Genomic DNA, 21746 nt, shown 5'->3' with positions numbered 1-21746 from the left:
GTTATACAAATACTGAAATCCTTTGGTTCAAGTTCCTCAAACGTAAGAACATTAATGCTCAAATAATAAAGTTACTTTGTTAAAGTTATTATTTGACAAAAAAAAAAAAAAAGAGCTACTGGGTTTCTGAGGCTCAATTCTAATATTGTTTCTTTCTTTCTTTTTTTTAAAATTTAAGCCCAGTGGAGATTTGCAGTGAGAAAATGCAATCATGTGTTGTTCAAGAGACAATTCCATTCTGATCCTGAAGATTTTGATTGTGTTTTCTATTTACTTATGTATAAATGCATAAATATATGTATTGGTTCTTTTTTATCATGGAAAGTACTATTTAGCATCTGGTGCCAAGTTTGCTTTTTCTGTGCAATAACCTCCTCCAATCATCTCTAAGTCCTTGGTTAGTTTCTTTTTTTTTTAATTTATTTATTTTAATTGGAGGTTAATTACTTTACAATATTGTATTGGTTTTGCCATACATCAACATGAATCTGCCACGGGTGCACACGTGTTCCCCATCTTGAACCCCCCCTCTCTCCTCCCTCCCCGTACCATCCCTCTGGGTTGTCTCAGTGCATCAGCCCCAAGCATCCAGTATCATGCATGGAACCTGGACTGGCGATTCGTTTCATTGCAGCACTGTATATAATAGCCAGGATATGGAAACAACCTAGATGTCCATCAGCAGATGAATGGACAAGAAAGCTGTGGTACATATACACAATGGAGTATTATGCAGCCATTAAAAAGAATACATTTGAATCAGTTGTAATGAGGTGGATGAAACTGGAGCCTATTATACAGAGTGAAGTAAGCCAGAAAGAAAAACACCAATAAAGTATACTAATGCATATATATGATTAATTTCATACACACAAACCTGGGGTGCCAGGAGTTCAAAGTTTAGGACAAAGAAAGGAGATAGATTTTTTTCATATTGTCCTTTTGCAAAGTGCAGCATATTAATAAGAGTATTATTGGAGAGGATGGTAGTTCTAGGCTTTCCAGTGGAGAGGAACAGCAGAGCAAGCCAGTGGTCATCCAAGGTGATTTAAAAACATATTTAGGAAAAACAGCTGTGAAGTAGACAGGTGTGAGACAAATGTTCTCTAATTTTCCAGAAGAAAGTAATTCACTAAATAAGGGGAATTCCTAAATACTTGGTTTGCATAGACAAAATGCTACATAAATGACCATGCATTTCTCAAAATAATTGCTCAAAGAGTCATGTTTTTGAACTCCTTTATGGCTAGTTCCATAGGAAAATAATAACTGTAATCAAACATTAATGTTGTTATTAGAGCTTGTCTGCCAATTCTGACAGAGATGTGTGAAGAGGTGACTTCCTTATGTTGTCACCAACATATAAATCAGATAAACAGAAGTACAGAATTTGAGTCCCTTATGTCCAGCACATTCATTTAAAGGTGAGATCTGCAAAGTGAGATGGCTAAGATTATATACCCTTATTATCCTTCCAGATTTAAGATTTTTTTTTTCCTATTTAGACTAGAAAACAGATTTCTTCTCCTTCATTAAACTACTAATTAAAACTCATCAGAAAATAGAATCAAATATGTTAATCTTCTCTTTAGAGACAAATATAATAATAACTATTTCTTTTTTCAATAAATACTTTGCAGGAGGAAAACATGCCTATTCAAAAAGAATATGTATATAAATGTAACACCTCACCAATGATCATCTTTTTAACACATAAAAAAAAAATCAGTCTAGACACCTCACTAAGCTTGAGGATGATACAAATCAGAGATGGATAGTAAACAAAATGATGGGTAAAAATGATACAAACTTGCAGGGATAAATGTAGAGTCCTATGATGAATAAAAACAATACATTGTATTAAAAATGATCAGAGAATTACTTAATAGCATCAGATCCTTAGGATTTAGTGCAATCAATGGAATTGAAAATGCTATAGTGATTAGTTGTATTATGTTTAAAATAAAGTGAAAAGAATAAGAAGAAATACAAAAACCAGGTTCTGTAATCAATAAAAAATGATTTTTGGAGTCTTAGCTTAAATTAGAGAGGACATGATAGATATCTTTGTTTATGTGATTGCTATGTAGTTTTGCTCTGAAATAATATTATTTTGTGTAGCTTCAAAGGTGAGAACTAGGACCAGGGTGCAGATTTCAACCCAACACAAGTAAAGCAAAGTGAGAAATCAGATGCTGAATACCACTTGCCAGGAATGCTGGAGGGAATTCAGGTTTTTGATGAGTAACTAGAAAATTCCATGTAACAGATTCAATAATTTAAAAAAAATTCATAAGAAATTTTGGACTTTTCCTGTTTCTACTGTTGTCGTTGTTTTGTTTATAGCTAATTTCTTGAAATTTTTCTCAAATCATTTATGTCACGTCTTCAGAAATAATGCTTATGACTGTGCTATATAGCTTTAAGTTACCATCACTTGTGTAGAATTTAGGTGCTGAAAATACAGACTGTGAACTAGGTAGATAGTGGGTGGATCTGGCAGGAGGATAGTGAAGAAGACATTTGCTTCTGGCTCTTATGTTCCTGAATTAAAAAAAAAAAAATATATATATATATATATACACACACACACATAAACACACACATACACATTCATAATACTTTATTATTTTTATTTAAAGATTAAAACGACAAGGCTTAAAGAGACTTCTATTACTCCAACTTTCCCAGACTAGGGGGAGAATGCTGTTCCTTGGTTTCAAACATTCCACTTTGACCTGTGACAAGCTTAATAGTGCCAGCAACATCATCATTGACCATGTTTACAGATACTTTATTCTTATAGCATTTCTACATGGAAATCTTAGTAAGCTCTTTCCAGACATTATCTCTTATAGGCAGCATTCGACTTTATAACTTTGCTCGAGATGCCATACATTTCACAAGAAGGATCAGCAAAGTACTTCCAAAAAAATAAAAAACAGAACACTAATTCAACAGCAGGATGGTCAGGAGTTGTTCTGATGTGTTCTAGGTGGTTTTCAAAGAAGAATGAGAACCAATATTTAAATAGAGAGGAAAGGGGTAGCTGAAGCAATAAAGCTGGTGAAATCAGAAAGAGCATCCAAGAAGACCTCAATATTGTTAGACTTTTTAAGCAGTGAGAGCTATGTAGAAATCCTTCTGTGAACCATAGAAATAATAAATGCTGAGCCCACTGGAACATAATTTCAATCAGCAAGATGCCACTGCCGTCCAGATTTCCTCACAGGGGCCTGCTAAGTCCATGCCAAAACTAGCAGCGAATTTCTCCCTTCTAATCTCCCCTAATGCCTTACTTGATTATTGTCACTGCTCTCTGACCATGCACTGTCCCTCCAGACTCTCATTCCCCAACTGATCAGTCAGAGGAGGATAAATGTCCACTGGGACATACTCTAAGACCCCAAACCACCTTGTTCCATGTGAAAGGACAGAACGGAGAGAGAAGAGATCAAGGGGAACCCTCCACGTTTAGCTGGCAACCTTTCCATCTTCATCTACTGGATTACTGGCTGGACACAAACAAGAAGGGCTATGAGTGGTCCCGGAGAGCGCTCTAGTTAACTGGAAAAGGGGAACTGGCTGGAAGGAGGAGAAGGCAGGCGGAGGGTGAGCCGGGCACCTCAGTGCACCGCAGGATGGTGTCGCCTCTGCCCTGTCTGTACATTGTTCTCTGGTAAGACTTTGTTTTCTGACTTTTCCTTTTAGCTCTAAGGAAAGGGCAAGCATACATCCACTGGGTGACTTCTATACCAAATCATAGAAGCAGCCTGGATGGCATGGCTCATCTGTATGGTGGGGTAGACGAGGCTGGAATGAACAGCCTATTTTTGGGGGGCCTGGGAGGGAGGATCATTGATTGTCTATTCACAGGGTAGAAAATGCTCTAGGGAAACTTGAAGATGGAGGAAACTTCTATTCCAAAAACATCAGTCGGATCCTGGACAACTTGCTTGAAGGCTACGACAATCGGCTGCGACCGGGATTTGGAGGTAAGAGGCTGAGTCCTTCCTAGACTATATGTGACATGTGTGCCCTTCTTCCCCCTTAGTGCCAGTCCAAGGCCCAGAGGCCTCAGGATAGCAGAGTGGGAAGTTGCAGGGCACTGGGGTTGGGGCAGGGGGCCATCCAGTCTCTGTCCCTCCCTCAATTCCTGAACTTACATGTGAGTCATTTGAACTCTCTAAGCCTCCACTTTCTCAACAGTGGTGGGGTGTATGAACAGTGCTTGTCTCATAGGGTGTGTGAATGTAAATGAGATTCTTCACATAAAACACATTTTTAAGCATTTGTTCCATTAAAGCTATCACTAAACATTATTACTGTAGTTGTCAGAACACTAACCCAGTTTTCCTTCATTCCTTAAACTTTGCAATTTGGCCGGAATAAACTCAAAATAATGCAACTAATCTGAGTTTTTAAGAGCTGAAAAACTAAAGGACCCTTGCTACTGGAATTATTTTAGGATGGGTTATAGATTCTGGCTGAGAGAAGGGACTTTGTGAAACAGTTGTTCCATTCAATCTCCTTAACATCATTGATGATAAATGTCCCTATGGGCTAATTTCAGGTGCTGTCACTGAAGTCAAAACAGACATTTACGTGACGAGTTTTGGGCCCGTGTCAGACGTGGAGATGGTGAGTGAGCTGAGTGAGGAGAGTAATTTTGCTTAAAGGAGGACCGGACTGAGTCCCAGAATGAATGATAATGGACATTGTTAACAAACTTGGCTCCAGATCTAAAAGCCATATATACACTCATACTGGGAAGGAATGGCCATTAGAGCAGTTTATTGGCCAAATCTCCTTCACATTTCACTAAAAGCTCTGCTTGAACATGAATCTGAGGAGACTTTTAAGATGACATCTTCTCTTCCGTTCACATATCAAGCGCCAATTCTTCCTTACAAAGAGAAGATTCTCCCCCATCTTTATGAAGTTTTAGGAAATTTATGGAGGAGTTAAAAAACAACAAAGATGGAATGCCATGTAAGAGTATATTGAGAAGATCTATTAAACATAAAACGTGGCTGTTTTGGCAGTGCCCCATTCTCAGTACATGTTAATAAAACAGTAAAGGGAGTCCTTTGGAAAGACTACTGCATTCCACCTTTTATGTTTGCAAGTGGACCAGTAGGTGTTCTGGGAACCCTGTTCCAGGTACAGATGGCTGTAGGATTCATAAGAGGGTATTTATAGTAAGTGGCAGTGAACAACTGAACCAGCTTTTTGGAACAAAGTGTATCATGATATTCTTTGACGTTTCTCAGGTAGTGTGTCCCCCTAAAAATAAAATGTAAATACTAAAACCGAAGAAAAACATAACTCTTTAAAGTGGTGCATTAAATGAACTAGGGGATGTAATTCTAGATTAACAGCTATTAGAGATTTTCATTTTCTGCTTTTTGAGCTGAGAATATAAGCAGAAAAGAAAGGAATAGAAATTTAAAGAGGGGGAAAGGAGTGAAAAAGGGAAGAGAAAGGAAAGGAGAAAAGAGTAAAAAAAAAAATAACAAGAGGGGCAGAGACTAAGGAGCACTTTAGGAGATAAATGTCTTAAGAGGTGAGAGAGAAGAGTCAGCATTTCTTCAGAATCCTCAACAATTTAACTATCAATTTTTTTCATTTGAGTATGATTCACACCAAGAATAAATAATCACAACTATATTCTACTGTAGCATTGCAATCTGGGGACACTTAGAACTTTATTTTATGCGTGTGTCTCTTTTTTAAGTGTATTTATACAAGAGAGGCTTGTTATAGCCTGGATCACCATTATATGGATATACTGTATGTCAAATTATATTTTTAAAATATAATCACCACTTGCAGTAATAGGTCTCATAAAGAAATATATAAAGGATACAAAGCAATTCTTGGCAATATTTTGACATAATTATAAGTTGCTATTTATCATTGACTTTAGCAAAGGCCTTCAGCATAATACTTAAGTTCTTAATGTTATTTCATAAAAGCCACAAATTAAAACATAACTTTGATTATGCATACTTAAATGAGGCTCTGTTTGAGTAATCATGGTAGTATTTGCTTTTATGTTCTCTGAGAACTATATAAAATAATTATGATGTGCAGACAAAGTACGCTTATCAAGTAAAGTTTCTCTATCCTTGGAACTGTACTAAGTGGCACTGTGTTGCTCAGATATATTTTTGAAGGTAAACAAGTTGCTAAGAGGAATGATTATACTAACTGATGGTAGGAAGGCCAATCCAAAACCTAGATTAAATCTTATATTTTTATTCTAAATTAAACAAGAGAAATCAGGAGGTCAGTAGATAGAGACATGGATTACTGATAGAAAAAAGGAAGAATGTTGAAGGTGAAGGTGGAGAAGGGAGGTTTATACAATATCAACATGATCGTCTATAATAACATTACAATCTTACAGTGTGAAAAATAATAATTCACTGGTTATAGTTCTCCTGATAGGCTATTGTCATAAAAAGTTGCTTTATTTCTTAAATTTTAGTATTGCGTATGTAAGCTAGTGAATAAACTTATTCTTAATGAACCATCTACCCAGCATGCATGAATATCTTACTTTCTCTTAGGAATACACGATGGACGTTTTTTTCCGCCAGACTTGGACAGATGAGAGGTTGAAGTTTGGGGGGCCAACTGAGATTTTGAGTTTGAATAACCTGATGGTCAGTAAAATCTGGACACCTGACACTTTTTTCAGGAATGGCAAAAAATCAATTGCTCACAACATGACAACTCCTAATAAACTCTTCAGAATAATGCAGAATGGAACCATTCTATACACCATGAGGTGAGGCTTCCTCAGTTCTTTGTCCTCTGCTCAAAGGATTTGTCCATCATACTAACTCAGAACTATTTATTTCAATGTTCCTTAGGCTTACCATCAACGCTGACTGTCCTATGAAACTGGTTAACTTTCCTATGGATGGGCATGCTTGTCCGCTCAAATTTGGCAGTTGTAAGTGACAAAATGCTTCTGAGAGTTAAATAATGTATTCAAAATACATAATTATTTGGTTTTAGTCAGGCTGAAAAGCAAAAGAGAAATACTACTTTGATATTCTCTGTATAATTCCTAGAATTAACTTACTTAATCATGTCCGTCAATCTTATACATAGAGGTTTTGGTCCCCAGGATTAAAGAAAAAAATTGTTTTTTTTAAATTTATGCTTGTATTTTCTTTTCATAATGGACAAGATTTGCTTTGAAAGAAAAAAAAAAAAAACACAACTAGCCAGATTTACTGCAATTTGTTTAAAAAATTCAGATGCTTACCCCAAGAGTGAAATCATATATACATGGAAAAAAGGACCACTTTACTCAGTGGAAGTCCCAGAAGAATCCTCAAGCCTCCTTCAATATGATCTGATTGGACAAACAGTCTCTAGTGAGACAATTAAATCTAACACAGGTAAGAATTTAACCAACATGTGAATGGAATCCTACAAGGTGACTCCAGTGCACATTTTCAAAATATCTGTTTGTTTTTCCTCTGCATTAGCCATTCTCAGCTAAACTTGCAGTTTTAAAGTGATGAGTAGCTTTAAGATGGATTTTGCAACCATGTGCATATATAAAGATTTGAATAGCCTTAGAGTGAGTAGTTTTGTATGTGTGTGACACAAAGAACTCCACAGAAAACAATGAGTGATGCATTTATCATCTGCTGATCGACTAACTTTGCCATACATTGAAAAATGTCTTTGCTATTTTCTTCCTACACATATTAACTTAAGGATCTGTAAGGTTTATTTCTAACTGCACTCTTTTTGCACGTTGTCAACAGCAATAATACTGACATACCTGTCTTCCAACAGGTGAATACGTAATAATGACAGTTTATTTCCACTTGCAAAGGAAGATGGGCTACTTCATGATACAGATCTATACTCCTTGCATTATGACAGTCATTCTTTCCCAGGTGTCTTTCTGGATTAATAAGGAGTCTGTTCCAGCCAGAACTGTCTTTGGTATGCTTCACTCTTTGGGCTCTACTTTCCATCATCCTCCAGCTCACATTGCTTGTGTATTTTAAGGGGAATATTCACACCAGTGAATATTTTTCAATATATATATTGAATATCAATATATTTTTCAATCCACAAAGGAAATAAACTCCTATCTCATTCAGACACATGTTTCGTATGAAGTAACCTTCATCTTATCACAATTTGTGTGGTGAATCAACAAAAGATTTGTCTCAGCAAGAATTCTGGCTGGTTTCCTATGACTTTCACGTGTCCTACTTTGGAGAATTTCTTATCTCAATTTGCTTTTTCATAACTAGAAAAAGTAGGAAATTTAAAATGACATGTAATTCAATGAAATCAAAAGTTAAGATATTGAACCCATGAATACACAAAATATATCTCCCTTTTATTTAGGTAGGATCATAAAAAATTTTGCCATTTTTTTAGGTCTTCAGTTCAGTTCAGTCACTCAAGCTTTGTCTGACTCTTTGCGACCCCATGAATCGCAGTTAAATATCACCAATTTCCTATTGTTCAGACTAAATATTTAGTTACATTTATGTTATATAGAATCACTAACAGTGTGACGGAACAAAATGAAATAAGAAAAAGAGCTGTAACAGAAAATATCTTCTGTAACAAAACCCAATTTTTTTCTCAGCTTTCATGATTATAAGTTTAGTAGTTCATAGGGAAGACCTGAGTTTAATTGAAATCTCAGACGAATTTTGACTTTTTAATTTACCATACTAAAACAGATCTCTTTCTGCAAGTTATAAAAGAATATATATATAATGACGCTAACCATCTTTGGATTATATAAATCCTCCAAGACAGAAAACTGCTGCAAGATGAGTGATGAAATTATTTGCTCATGATTAAATATTTTATCTTAAAAAACCAATCTAGAAATTAAAATATTGTGAAATCTAATTTTATATTTATCATCTATACAAATATTTATTAATATGATGAAATTTTATATCAGCATTAAATATGCTCACAAGTTCAAGATTGTATTACTCATGTACTAATAATTTGCTATTATATTATTATTGTTAAACTAAGTCACTTCAAAAAATAACTTTGAGCAACTACAATGTATGCGAGGTATTGAAGGATACAAAAATATGAATGCCTATGGTAATAACTGTGAACAATTAAAAATAACAAAATAACAAAAATTACATTTGTAACTGAAATCTCCAACAAGTTCCCATTTGAGCCTGTTATTCGATTGCAAATGCTAATACTGCATTTCTCATTCTGTTTCGTTTTAGGAATCACCACTGTTTTAACCATGACCACTTTAAGCATCAGTGCCCGGCACTCCTTGCCAAAAGTGTCTTATGCAACCGCCATGGACTGGTTCATAGCTGTTTGCTTTGCTTTCGTCTTCTCTGCTCTTATTGAGTTTGCTGCTGTCAACTACTTTACCAATCTTCAGACACAAAAGGCCAAAAGGAAGGTGCAGATTGCAGCCTCACCCCCAGTGACAATAGCAAAAGCGACTGAACCCCTGGAAGCTGAGATTGTTTTGGTAATTGTTTACTTTTCTAATGTTACCCACACTGTTTAGGAAAAGGCAGCCTGAATAGTTATTGCAAACAAGTAGATAGTCCAAAAATAATATTAGTAATAAAGTTATGTAACTTTGGTTCCAAGGTCAACTTCTCCAACCTCACAGGAAAAGCCAAGCAACAATCCTTCATTGATCTTTGCTCTAAACTTTTGGTATTCCTCTTTCATCATCCTCAGTAGTACTGGCAGATTCCAAGTTCTCAGAGGAGACGAGAAAATTCTCAGCCTTTAGATGCTTCCTTTGAATGGGTTCCCATATACCGACCAGGGAGAATAAAGTTAAAAAGAAAGATAAAAAAACGTTCTTAATGAGGTTCCACAGTCTGAAGGAAACAAACAGGGACTCTATGAACAATTTTTGTTAGAAATCTGCTTGTTGCTTTAATCCAGAAGGGAAAGATGTGTATATGAGATTCTGTGAATGCTGAGTCATAAGCCAAGTTTTTGATTCACATGAAAACATTCTCATGTTCACATTCATGTTATATGTATAAAATATGCATATTTACGTATATTAATTTTTGCAAAGACTTAATCAGTGAAAAATACCTATAAAATTAAGTTTAGATTTGTGGTGACTAAGTGCTGGTCCCCAAAGCATTTTTTAATAAAAAATAAATGATAGCATTAATAATTCAAGGGTCATAAATGTGCCCTCAAATTTCAATTATGTATATGAATAAATTCTCACAATTAAGTTGCATGTACTTCTTAAAAAAGGATTGTAGAATTGATGGACAAGTATACATTTTTACTTCAATACAAACTCCAAACTGTAGCTCTTGAGCAAAATCAAGTAATGCAGACAATTTGAATTGAAAATTTGTTTATAATTGATCAATTCTCACAAATATTTACAAATCATAAAACTAGTTAATCCTTAAGTTTTACAATAAAAGTTATAACATTATATGTATTTTATTTTCCAAATACTGAGCTATTTATTGGCTTTAAAAGATAATTTTTATTGAAATGTTTCTCTTTGATAAACTAAGAAACTTGTTTGAGAATTTGCATTTTCTCCAAAGGATAAGACCAATCCATGATAAGTGGCAATTCATCATTTAAAAAATTTTTCCTTAAATTAGACCTCATTAAAAAAGAAGTCTGCCATCCAGTAATACAGTCAAATTACATTTGAAAATAAAAAACAGAGGCTCAGAGAAGGGAAACAATCACTTAGAAAAACTAAGAATTGATTCCAGAAATCCTAATATTCACAACTACACAGAGGCTGATGCCCTAACCTCCCCAGCACTTGCTCAGAGACTGAACTATGAAAGAGTACATACCACTGGGTAAAAAAGACCTTTTCTGAATGTAGGTAAGGTGATTTCCAAAATTCTTTCTTTCATTTAATGATGTTTGGGTGGCGCTAGTGGTAAAGAAACCACCTGCCATTGCAGGAGACGCCAGAGATGTGGGTTTGATCCCTGGGCTGGGAAGATCCCCTGGAGGAGCAAGTGGCACCCCACTCAAGTATTCTTCCTTGGGAAATCTTATGGACCGAGAAGGCTGGCAGGCTACAGTCCATGAAGTTGCAAAGAATTGGACATGACTGAGCATGCACACATCCCCACACATGTATTTTCAAAGGTCACAAAAATATAACTTTATAACAAAAATATGTTAGTCTGAAGACCTAGTTCAAATGAGTTGAAAATTGTATTTTTCACAAAAGATAAATTCTAAGTATTTTTGAGAATTATTTTGTTTGTCAAAACATGTGATTATGTTACAACCTGTCTGTACTTACATAGACACATAACTATTATATTGCCCAAAGGTCATATACTAACATATATCTAGAAAGGAAGAAGAACTAATATTTATCAAAATACCATTTAACAGTGTCTTATTTGACAAGTACAGTAAAAATAAGAGGAGAAATTCATGAGAAAAAGGGCAAGAAAAGTGATTTTGAATATAGTCATTGATCTGATATTGAGACAAAAGGAAAGACCAACTTCCTTACTTCAACATTTTTAAAATATGGATTACTGAGAAGGATATGATCTCAAATCCTTGGAGAAAGCACAGAGTTATCATTCCCTAAGTCTATTATTTTAAAGGTATAATTTATTAATAAGATGGAATTTAAGATCTCAGGTCTTCATATAGACTATCTTCTAATAGTTCGAATATAGTAACATATCATTAGGCTGTCCTTTGGAACTTGTATGAACAAATTGGATTCAAATCATCTCAAAGTACTTTTTTCCTTGCGAGTGGACTCTTTTTTCCTATGAAAAATTATATTTCTAAACCTGGCTCCACTTATAATATTTCAAGGCAATGAAAAGGAGACTTTTGTTTCTGAAAGGCTAAGTCAAAGTATAAAAATAAAAACCAAAAGTAACCAAACCTAACAATATAAACCTTGTAAGCATCAAGAAATAAATACAGATGATTGCATAGAACATGCACATTTTATTTATTTATGTCAAAACTTGGCAATTGCCTTTTATAATATAGAGGAACAAACATAAATTACGTATTTGGAATTTATACAGCACAATGGTATATTTTGATTACAAGGCCATCTTTTCTTTCAAATACCATGACATTTAAAAATGCCTATTCAGTTGTAATCAAAATAACATTATTTGGGTAAGCTGGACATTGAAATAGCAATCCAATATGGCAAAGCTGAAATGAGATTAAGTGCTTGGATATTTCATGTGATTCTAAATTGTATGTTTTAAAGTACACATTGTTTTTCACAGGAAACTGGTTAGAATGAATGTGAAAACTTTATTGCTTTGAATTTGACCTTGAAATTTATAATAATGATAAAGAAATTCAGACATTTAAAATCTAGTACTCATCCCTGAAGAGACTAAATCTAAATCTTCAGAAGTGTTCTACAGATTAATAACCTTTCTGTTTTTAAGGCATTTGGAAGTGGACTTTATATTTTTAGATTTTGAGAAGAAATTCTCCAGTGCTTCTTTCCCGCTTATATGGTATCTTTCCATATTGTTTTTATATGATATGCTATTTAGGCATTAGAAAGTACTCCTGTATTTATGTTTCAGAACTTATTATTTGTCTAAGGTGTACTTATTTTGTAGATAAGACTGAGTTTAGACTCTGATCTCTTTTGGAATGTTTTCCTAGTATTCTTTTTATTTTAAACATCTAAGTCCTCAACACCAAGTTCTTAAGAATGAATCCTCTGCCCCACTACTCAACACATCCAACGTGACTTCTCTTTTTCATAGAAGGTGTGATGTTTTTCACAAATTATCTATAAAGTTGACCAAAATTTAATTAGTTTAGAGAATAACTGTGTTTATACTGATTGCATGGTTTATTTTTCTTGTCACCTGACACCAATTTATAGAGTACCTATGTGTTCTTTTCATACCATAAGCATTTATTAAGTGCCTTTATATGCAGACCCTTTGTAGAACATTGAGAGTTCATTAGTAAGCATCGATAGAGCCTCTTCTGTCCTGGAACTGCCCATCAAGCAGGAAGAGAGGGAAATCAAGGAGCCCTGCCAATGCGCTGTGATAAAGCTTGTGGTTACAGACGTATAGGAGGCTGAAGAAGGGCCATGCAAGAGTGTTCACTCAGTCTGGAGCAGGTGATTCTGGAGGAAGTGGTGCCTATGTTGAGAACAGAAAGATGAGCCTGGCCCTGATCTAGAGCCACTAAGTCAGTTATTCACAACTTGGGCACAGAGAGGCAAGTAAGACACGTTGTCCTTTCTGTACCCTTCAAGGTTGAAACATCTGCTGGGCCATAACCATGTTGCCCTTCACCTGTGTAGAGAAATATGAAGCATAGATTTACCTCCCCTGTTCCTAATATTGCTGAGATTTCTTTGAGTACTATCATTATTCCAAAGAATTAGCAATTGAATTAAGACCATCAGAGACTCTGAGCACCAGAAAGACCATGATGCCCCTTCCCCATGGTAGCACCATCATATGACTTATAGAGAGGGTGGGGTGGGTCAGATGAGAAGTGTAGGCAATTAGCTCTTTCCCTATACCTTCCATCAAATCCCCATCTAGTATTCCTTTCAGGACTCTCCAAACATTTCAGTGTGGTTTTCAGACATGTCTCTAGCACCACTGACCTACCAGATTGCTACTAATCAGCTGCTTCTCTGTAGATATTCTGGAATTGTCTCTGCTCCCAGTTCTACCAGTTATAAATGTAATGACATTTGACAGAGTTCGTTTTCTCCGTAATTTTTAATACTATCATTTTATAAATGGTCAAATACTAAATGTTTTAAAAAATATGTTCTCTTGTTTTTGGTGCCCCGGTTAAAAGCAGATGCTTTGTTTGCCCTATAGTAATGCAGCCCTTGTTGAAATATCTCCCCTATGAGGTAACCCATTGCTCCCTCCTCTTTAATATATTAGGTTCACTGAATATTGTATCAAAATTGCTCTTAGTACTTCCCAAATGCCTTATCCCTATACCAAATAACTGACTGTCACAATGTCCAGTTTGACTCCAAGTACCTTTGCAATATGGCGTTACCTAAAACAAAGCAATGCTCTAAAAATACCCAAAGCAGGATGGCACTGAGCAGCAGGGGAGCCCTGGAAAAATTCAAAACCACAGGTGTTCCACTCAAAACAGTGACAGCCCCAAGCTGAGCCCTCATCTGGACTCTGACAAAAGCCTATTTTACCATCAACTGAAGCTGCTGAGCTTACAATGGGGCAGGCAGAATCTGATGCAAACCTGTAGCTTGAATGGCTTGCAAAATTGGCTTTCTTTTCATTTCAGAAACTCAATGAGATTCTTCTAAATTTTAGATGTCCAGTCTCTATACTGCCGATTTCTAATTATCCAGGAACTGATTATCCAGCTTGTGGGTTATTCAGCTCTCTGGCATTTCCTTGAGAACCTTGTACTTGTTGCCTGCTAGAAGGCAATGGCACCCCACTCCAGCACTCTTGCCTGGAAAGTCCCATGGACGGAGGAGCCTGGTGGACTTCCGTCTATGGGGTCGCTAAGAGTCGGACACGACTGAAGCGACTTAGCAGCAGCAGCAGAAACTTCCCAGGTGGCACTAGTGGTAAAAAACCTGCCTGCCAATGCAGGAGACATAAGAGATATGGGTTCAATCCCTGAATCAGGAAGATCCCCTGGAGGAGGGCATGACAACTCACCCAGTGTTCTTGCCTGGAGATCCTCATGGACAGAGAAGCCTGGCAGGCTACAGTTCATAGGGTCACAAAGAGTTGGACACGACTGAAGTGACTTAGCACAGAAATCCCCCAGCCATCGCTGTACAATGAGACAGTGTAATTCTAAACCAGTGATGCTCAATGGTGGGTGTCCTCAGAGGACGTATGTCATGATACAAGGACATTTTTGATTGTCAAAACTCTGAGGATGTGGGTGCTACAGGTATCTTATGGATAGAGGAGAAGGATGATACTCAACACCCCATGGTGTACAGGACAGTCCCCACAACTAAGAAGTACCAATATGTCAGTAACTGTGGCTGAGAAACAACTGTGCCCTAAACCCTAAAGCTGATGGGAAGGAAAAACAGTATTTATTAAGATTATGCTCTTAGCAGTGGTCTCCAACATTTTTGGCACAAGGAATCGATTTCATGGAAGATAATTTTTCCATGAACTGGGGTTGGGGGTGGTTTGGGGAGGATTCAAGCACATTACATTTAATGTGCACTTTATTTCTAATCTATTGCTGCCTCTCATCTGACAGGGGTCCCCAAGCTCTGTGTGGCCCAGAGCTTGGGGACCCCTGCTCTTAGGCATCTAAGGGGGACTGAATTCAGGTGCTACCACTTGTCACTTGTGTGAGCTTCCTGCTTATACCTTCATTAGCTCAACTCTAAAACAAAATATTATTACATTAGAGATTCTTTCTAGGAATAAGCAAAATAATGCAGGCAGAGTGCCAGGCAGTGCTTGTAAATGGTAAGTGTTTAGATATGGTACCTATGTGCATGCCTGTGTGCTAAGTTGCTTCAGTTGTGTCCAACTCTTTGTGACCCTTTGGACTGTAGCCCACCAGGATCCTCTGTCTACGGGGATTCTCCAGGCAACAATATTGGAGTGAGTTGCTATGCCCTCCTCCAGGGGATCTTCCTGACACAGGGATCAAACCCATGTCTCTTATGTCTCCTACATTGGCAGGCAAGTTCTTTACCGCTAGTGCCATCTGGGAAGCATGGTACTTATAATATAATGTAATATAAACAATATGCTAAAATAGAAAATAATCAAGAAATATTTTGTTCCCTTCTCTTTGCCTGAAAACTCTTGTAAGTCTCAGAAAATGTTTCGATTTTCATTCATTTATTGATTTAGCATATGCTTATGAAGCATTCACTGTGTTCTATGCACTGGCTAGGTAGTTTGGAGTACTTAACACATGAAAATAATATGCCCTCTACCATTAAGAGAGATTTCTACATTAAGGAGATTTCAAGTCAGGAAGGGGGATAAAGCACAACAGAAGTAATGTTTACAGGGAAAATATGATAGCAAGAAGAACTGTAACAGCTAAGTAGGCAGGAAGCATATAACGAAGAGACATTTTCTTTCTCAAGTTCTTAAAGAAAGGGAAAAAACCCTTACAGATGAAATAATTATTGTCTCTAACTTTATTTATTTATTTATTTTTTGTCTCTAACTTTAAAGATGGAAACTGTAAGCTTAGGAAGAATTTATGACTCCTTTGCAATGTGTAAGTCATACAGCAGATAAGTAGTAAATGTGGAACTGCAGCCTAGGGCTTTCTGACTCTGTTTCCCTCTAACTCCTAAGCAACCCTTCATAGAGACTGCCTAGGGAAGCAGATGAAGAAAAGAAGGATCCTGTCATGGGAGATGTTTAATTCCAAGCTAATGCTATTATGCATAAATTTTTCATGCGTTAGGTCTTGAACAATCTTGCTTAACTCTGAACAAGGACTATCTGGCAATTCTCATTAAGTCATTTGTGACACTGTGACATGCCAAGAGATTGACAAATAACTTCTCCCCATATCTCCAAAAGAGAGAGGGAGATAAAACAATACATTATATTTTTATGCTGGATTATAATTTACACTTTTCCATCTCAGTGAACTTGTTCACGTCTGCCCTCTTTCTCCCTTAAAAAGAAAGAAACATAGGTGACAGATAGACAATGCATGCTATTAAAAATCAAGACAGGTTTGGAAAGAAGATCTGCTCTAAAGCCTTGCCCTCTTTATTCTCCAGTAAGATACTTAGAAAATTTATTAGAGTAAAATATTTTCATGTTCTGTGTATCTGGAAGGAGGAGAACTCTTTTTAAAGGATTAAACAGTGACACATTTTTCTCTTTCAGGTGAAGAACATTTTGATAACATATATAATAGTTGAAAATTCAAATTAGAATTTGGGAAACATGATAGAAAGCTTAGGCTGACAATGTTATATTTATCTTCTAAGACAGGCAGCACATATTGAGACTGGGATACCACTACACTGGTCCTATCCACGCACTACTGGTGACCCTAGGCACAACTGTCCTCAGTTGTCACAGTTTTTTCAGTTGTTTAACAATTTATTGGTAAAACAGACTAACACACAGGACAGCTGTGTACAATGTCAGATATTACACCCATATATCAATATCTAGATTGAAAATTGTATATTACAGGTGTAGGCACTGAAAAGAAAGAATGACCAATAAGGGCACGAGAAATGAAAGGAGGCTCCAGTAAGAAAGTGAAGCTTAAAATTGACTTTGAGGAATGAATAGAATTTATGAAAAGAGAGTGACAATGGTTTATAAAGCAAAGAATCAAAGAAGGTTGTCACATATCTTTAATAGAAAATGTCACTTATTTCCTATTCAAGATCAGTACACTGGGCAATATTCTATTTGAAACTCTCTCCTGCCTCCAACACCTTTGATTTATTTATTTCTGTCCACAGGGCCTAGCCCAATATCTGGTCAACAGATAACAGGTAAAGATATTCTTTGCTTGAAATTCACCATGGTCAAGTCAAATCAGACTTTACAGTGATTTATTCTTGCTTTTGGTAAAGAAACAGCATTTACTATGGCCCCCCAAAGCACAGTGGGCTTGAATTCTCTATGATGACTATTACTATTTAGATGTTCAGGAACATCCCCGACAAATCAAAGCAAAATTCAGGAGTAGAGGGAGAAGAGGTTCTTGGGGTTGTTGTTTTCCCAGAGTCCAAGTGTCACCGCATCAGCGGGCCATTCCGGTCCCGCAGTTCCACCAGCACCGGGGAGGTGGCCGCCTCATGCTGTTGCCATGGGGCTGCTCTCTAAAGCCATGGGAGTCTGTCCATGTGAATAACACACCCTGCCAGGCAGCAAAGTGGTGATTTTGCTGCCAGAGAGGAAACAAGGCAGTTTTACAAGAGCAGGGATAATGTACAGCATGCGTGTGAAGGCAGGGACTCAGCAAGGACAACCCAGCCACAAGGAGAGTGATTATTACAGGCTGTAGACAAGAAAAAGTAAGAATCAGAAGAAGCCCCCCTAGTCTCCACCATGTTGAAAGGTGTCTAAAGCAAACAGAATTAGAGTCTCTGAAGCAGACTCGATACTATAGAGTGAAGAAGAGAAGATGCTGGGATATAGCAAGCACTGAGATTAACCAGGCTGGTTGATTACTGGCTGTGAAAGCGTGGGTGAAGCAGTTCCCACATCTAGATCTCAGCCTCTCATCTGTTACTTAATGCACTGAATATCCCTTTCAAGACTAGAATTGGTTGTCCTCTGATTTCAGTGGAACAGAAAAGCTAATGATGGAAAAGAACATATAATAATTATGAGGTTAATAAATGTATCATTTTTGGTAACTTAAGATGGAAGGAGACAGTAGAGAAGTTGTGAACAGGAAGCAGAAAGCTCACAACACAGAACTCTGGACCAAGAGGCAGTCACATTCAAGGGAAGAATAGTATGGATATTTCTACTTTGTGCCTAGCTTTTGAGGTACATGAGCATTTTAAAATTTGTTTGCTATTGTTCATACCTCAGTTGGTTCAGATATATGAATGTGTGAATATTAGGCTGTAGGCTGGGAACCTGTCTAGAAGAATGCTATCATTTAACTGAGCTGTTATTTTATGGTATTAACTAATTACCCACATACTACAAAATGAAATTCCCTGTCATCGTGACATTCCCTCTCATTGCCTATACACATTGCCATATAGGTTTATGCATAACTGGGGTGGTGGGTGGATAAACCCTTATAACCTGGCTTATCTCTTCCTAATAGTACAATACTCAACACAGTTCCTGGGACATGGATCATGCTTGGCATCAATTGCTGATGTATTAAATTATAGGATATTAAGTGAAATTTGCTCAGTCATGTGTGACTCTTTGAGACCCCATGGACTATATAGTCCATGGAATTCTCCAGGCAAGAATACTGGAGTGGGTAGCCTATCCCTTCTTCATAGCATCTTCCTGACCCAGGAATCCAACCAGGGTCTGCTGAATTACAGGCAGGTTCTTTACCAACTGAACTATCAGTGGCTGTTAGTAAATCAATGTTTTTAGAATTTGTTTTACCACTTTCTTGGAAAAGTAGCACTATCAAATATTATTAAGAATTTGATGACACTGCCCTGGTGATCCAGTGGTTGGGACTTTGCCTGCCAATTCATTGCAGGCACAGGGGGTGCAGGTTCAACCCCTAATCAGGAAGCTAAGATCCCACATGCCTCATGGCCAAAAAATCTAAACATAAAACAGAAGCGATAGTATAACAAATTCAATAAAGACTTTAAAAATGGTCTACTTCAAAAAAAAGAAAAAATAATTTGCTGGTACTTTAACTTATATGATAGAAAGAAAGAGAAAGAAAGTGAAGTTGCTCAGTTGTGTCTGACTCTTTGTGACCCCATGGACCGTAGCCTTTCAGGCTCCTCCATCCATGGGATTTTCCAGGCAAGATTTACTGGAGTGGGTTGCCATTTCCTTCTCCAGGGGATCTTCCTGACCCAGGGATTGAACCCCGGTCTCCCACATTGCAGGCAGACTCTTTACCATCTGAGCCACAGGGAAGCTCAACTTATATAATAAAGTGTCAGCAAACATCTGTCAATGATGATAAAATGAATGACTAATGTCTGTTCCTTTACCTAAGCAGAGTATATATGTATATTTTTCCTCTACAGCATCCTGATTCCAAGTACCATCTGAAGAAAAGAATCACATCTCTGACATTGCCAATAGTTCCATCCCCTGAGGCCAGCAAAGTCCTCACAAGAGCTCCCATCTTACAGTCAACACCTGTAACCCCCCCACCCGTCTCACTAACCTTTGGAGGTACCAGTAAAATAGACCAATATTCTCGGATTCTCTTCCCAGTTGCATTTGCAGGATTCAACCTTGTATATTGGATAGTTTATCTATCCAAAGATACAATGGAAGTGAGCAACAGTGTGGAATAGCTTGCAGCCATAATAACCTGTTTTCAGTAAGTTCTTGTTTTCTGAATTTTTAAAAATAGCAATGAGACTTGTATAGATGCTTTTCTGAACATGAAATCAAAATTGAAATCTCTAACATATAACTTTGAGTAAGCCTGTATGGGCAGAAAAGCAATAATGTTACTTTTCACAATTGGAAAGTGGAGGTTGCTAAAGAATATGACTTTTCTGTACATTAGAGAAAATTTTATAAAAGGATACAATGGATTCAGGATGAATTTGTCAATCTTTGTCCTTCATTGTTCAATATTTTAATTGTCACTGTGAATAACATTTGTCACAAAGCAGATAAAATAAGAAATGTTGACACTTCTAAAGGTTGCCTTAAAATATATTTATTTTTGGCTTAGTTCTGAAGAGAACAAAATATAAATAGTCTAAATATTTATCAGGAGGTTAATACCAGCATGTTGGAGGCCTTTATGCTAGTAAAATGGCTTTCAGGGCACTGTAAAGCCTGCATTGAGCTTAGCCATTTGTTTCAAACCTTGCTGTGCTATTTTACGTCAATAAAGTATGTTGTTTTTATACATATGAATTATACATAGATCATAAACTATATATGCATTGTATATAGCTTCAGTTGGACTGCAGTACAGGGTTGTTTTATCTCATTCAGTTCTTCTTTTAAAATAATATGTTCATCATAATTCCATGAAGTGGTAGAAGGCTTGTATATTATAACTGTTCTTATATCTCATATTCTTTATCTTTCTAAGTGTATCACTAAATGAAACAATAATAAACATGGTTGTCTGGATCTGTTTAATAGAGCTCAGAAGAGTTTCCTCAGTACGGGGATGTGAAGTGGCTACCTCCCCAGTGTTAGTGTCCCTCGGGATTCTGAGAGGTAGAAAATATGAGTAGCAGACTTGGTCATCCAGTTCTAAAAAAAAAAATTTGTATTCCAGTAGTCAAGCCTTCATCTCCTTTCTGCTCATTCAACACTCTTTCTGTTATAAGATAAATAGGGTCTGAATGGTGACTATAGTTGATAACATTGTATAGTATAATTGAAATTTGCTAAGAGACCAGAAATTAAATGTTTTCATCAATACATGAGATGATGGATATGTTAATTAACTTAAAAGAGGAAATCATTTCACAATGTATGCATATATTAAATCATCCCATTGTACACTTTAAATATCTTATAACTTTATCAATTGTACCTCAAGCTGAAAAAAAATGAATGAGACTATTTTTATCCCTTTCTATTCCAGCTCCTCCTGATGCTAACTCTTCCATATTTCTCCCACATAGATTGATGTTAGGGAAATAGGAACTAGAAACAGGAGAAAGCATGTGGTATGGTTTGTGCAGATCAATAAATTCCTCACTAACCATAGCTGGGTCTTAAAAATCACTGAGATCAGCTAGAGCTCTGAACCCAGAAAGCAATATTCTGGAATTACTACTCTTGCTTTTATCCAGGAAAATACCAAAAAAAAAAAAAAAAATTCTATGGTCAAACAAATTAAAGTTTAATTGAAATAGCTCTACTAAGGGTGAGGAAGCTAATCTCCATCTAACTTCCCTATTAATTAGCTCCATGACCAAATCTCTTAGACTCTGAGAGACGTAGTTTTATAGGATGAGGGAGATTGAATAGACATCCTCTGAATTTCCTTCCATTTTGAACAGCTTATATTAATTTCATTACTATTTTTTTTTATTATCTAAATTAAGTCATTATACAAGGCCTTTTCCTGTTTTTGAGACTACA

At 36.5% G+C, this 21746-nt stretch overlaps 1 protein-coding gene across 1 annotated transcript; it reads left to right on the top strand.

The window, feature by feature from the left end:
• The first annotated feature begins 3641 nt into the window (after positions 1–3641).
• GABRA6 (gamma-aminobutyric acid type A receptor alpha6 subunit) lies at positions 3642–19981 on the top strand. The gene is made up of 9 exons (XM_027548792.1): positions 3642–3679; positions 3877–3995; positions 4574–4641; positions 6576–6796; positions 6882–6964; positions 7275–7418; positions 7825–7977; positions 9258–9517; positions 19706–19981. The coding sequence occupies exons 1-9, from the start codon at positions 3642–3644 to the stop codon at positions 19979–19981; spliced, it is 1362 nt and encodes a 453-aa protein (XP_027404593.1).
• The last annotated feature ends 1765 nt before the right edge of the window (positions 19982–21746 follow it).

Source organism: Bos indicus x Bos taurus, chromosome 7, assembly GCF_003369695.1.
Source record: "Bos indicus x Bos taurus breed Angus x Brahman F1 hybrid chromosome 7, Bos_hybrid_MaternalHap_v2.0, whole genome shotgun sequence".
NCBI lineage: Eukaryota > Metazoa > Chordata > Mammalia > Artiodactyla > Bovidae > Bos > Bos indicus x Bos taurus.
Note: the sequence above shows the minus strand (reverse complement) of the source record. Positions and strands in the feature narration are given on the sequence as shown.

Excerpts from the sequence above, each read along its gene's own strand:
- GABRA6 (XM_027548792.1), top strand. The coding sequence starts at position 3,642 with ATGGTGTCGCCTCTGCCCTGTCTGTACATTGTTCTCTG. Across the intron at positions 3,680-3,876 it reads TGTCTGTACATTGTTCTCTG|GGTAGAAAATGCTCTAGGGA; the intron begins GTAAGACTTTGT and ends GTCTATTCACAG. Across the intron at positions 6,797-6,881 it reads ACCATTCTATACACCATGAG|GCTTACCATCAACGCTGACT; the intron begins GTGAGGCTTCCT and ends AATGTTCCTTAG.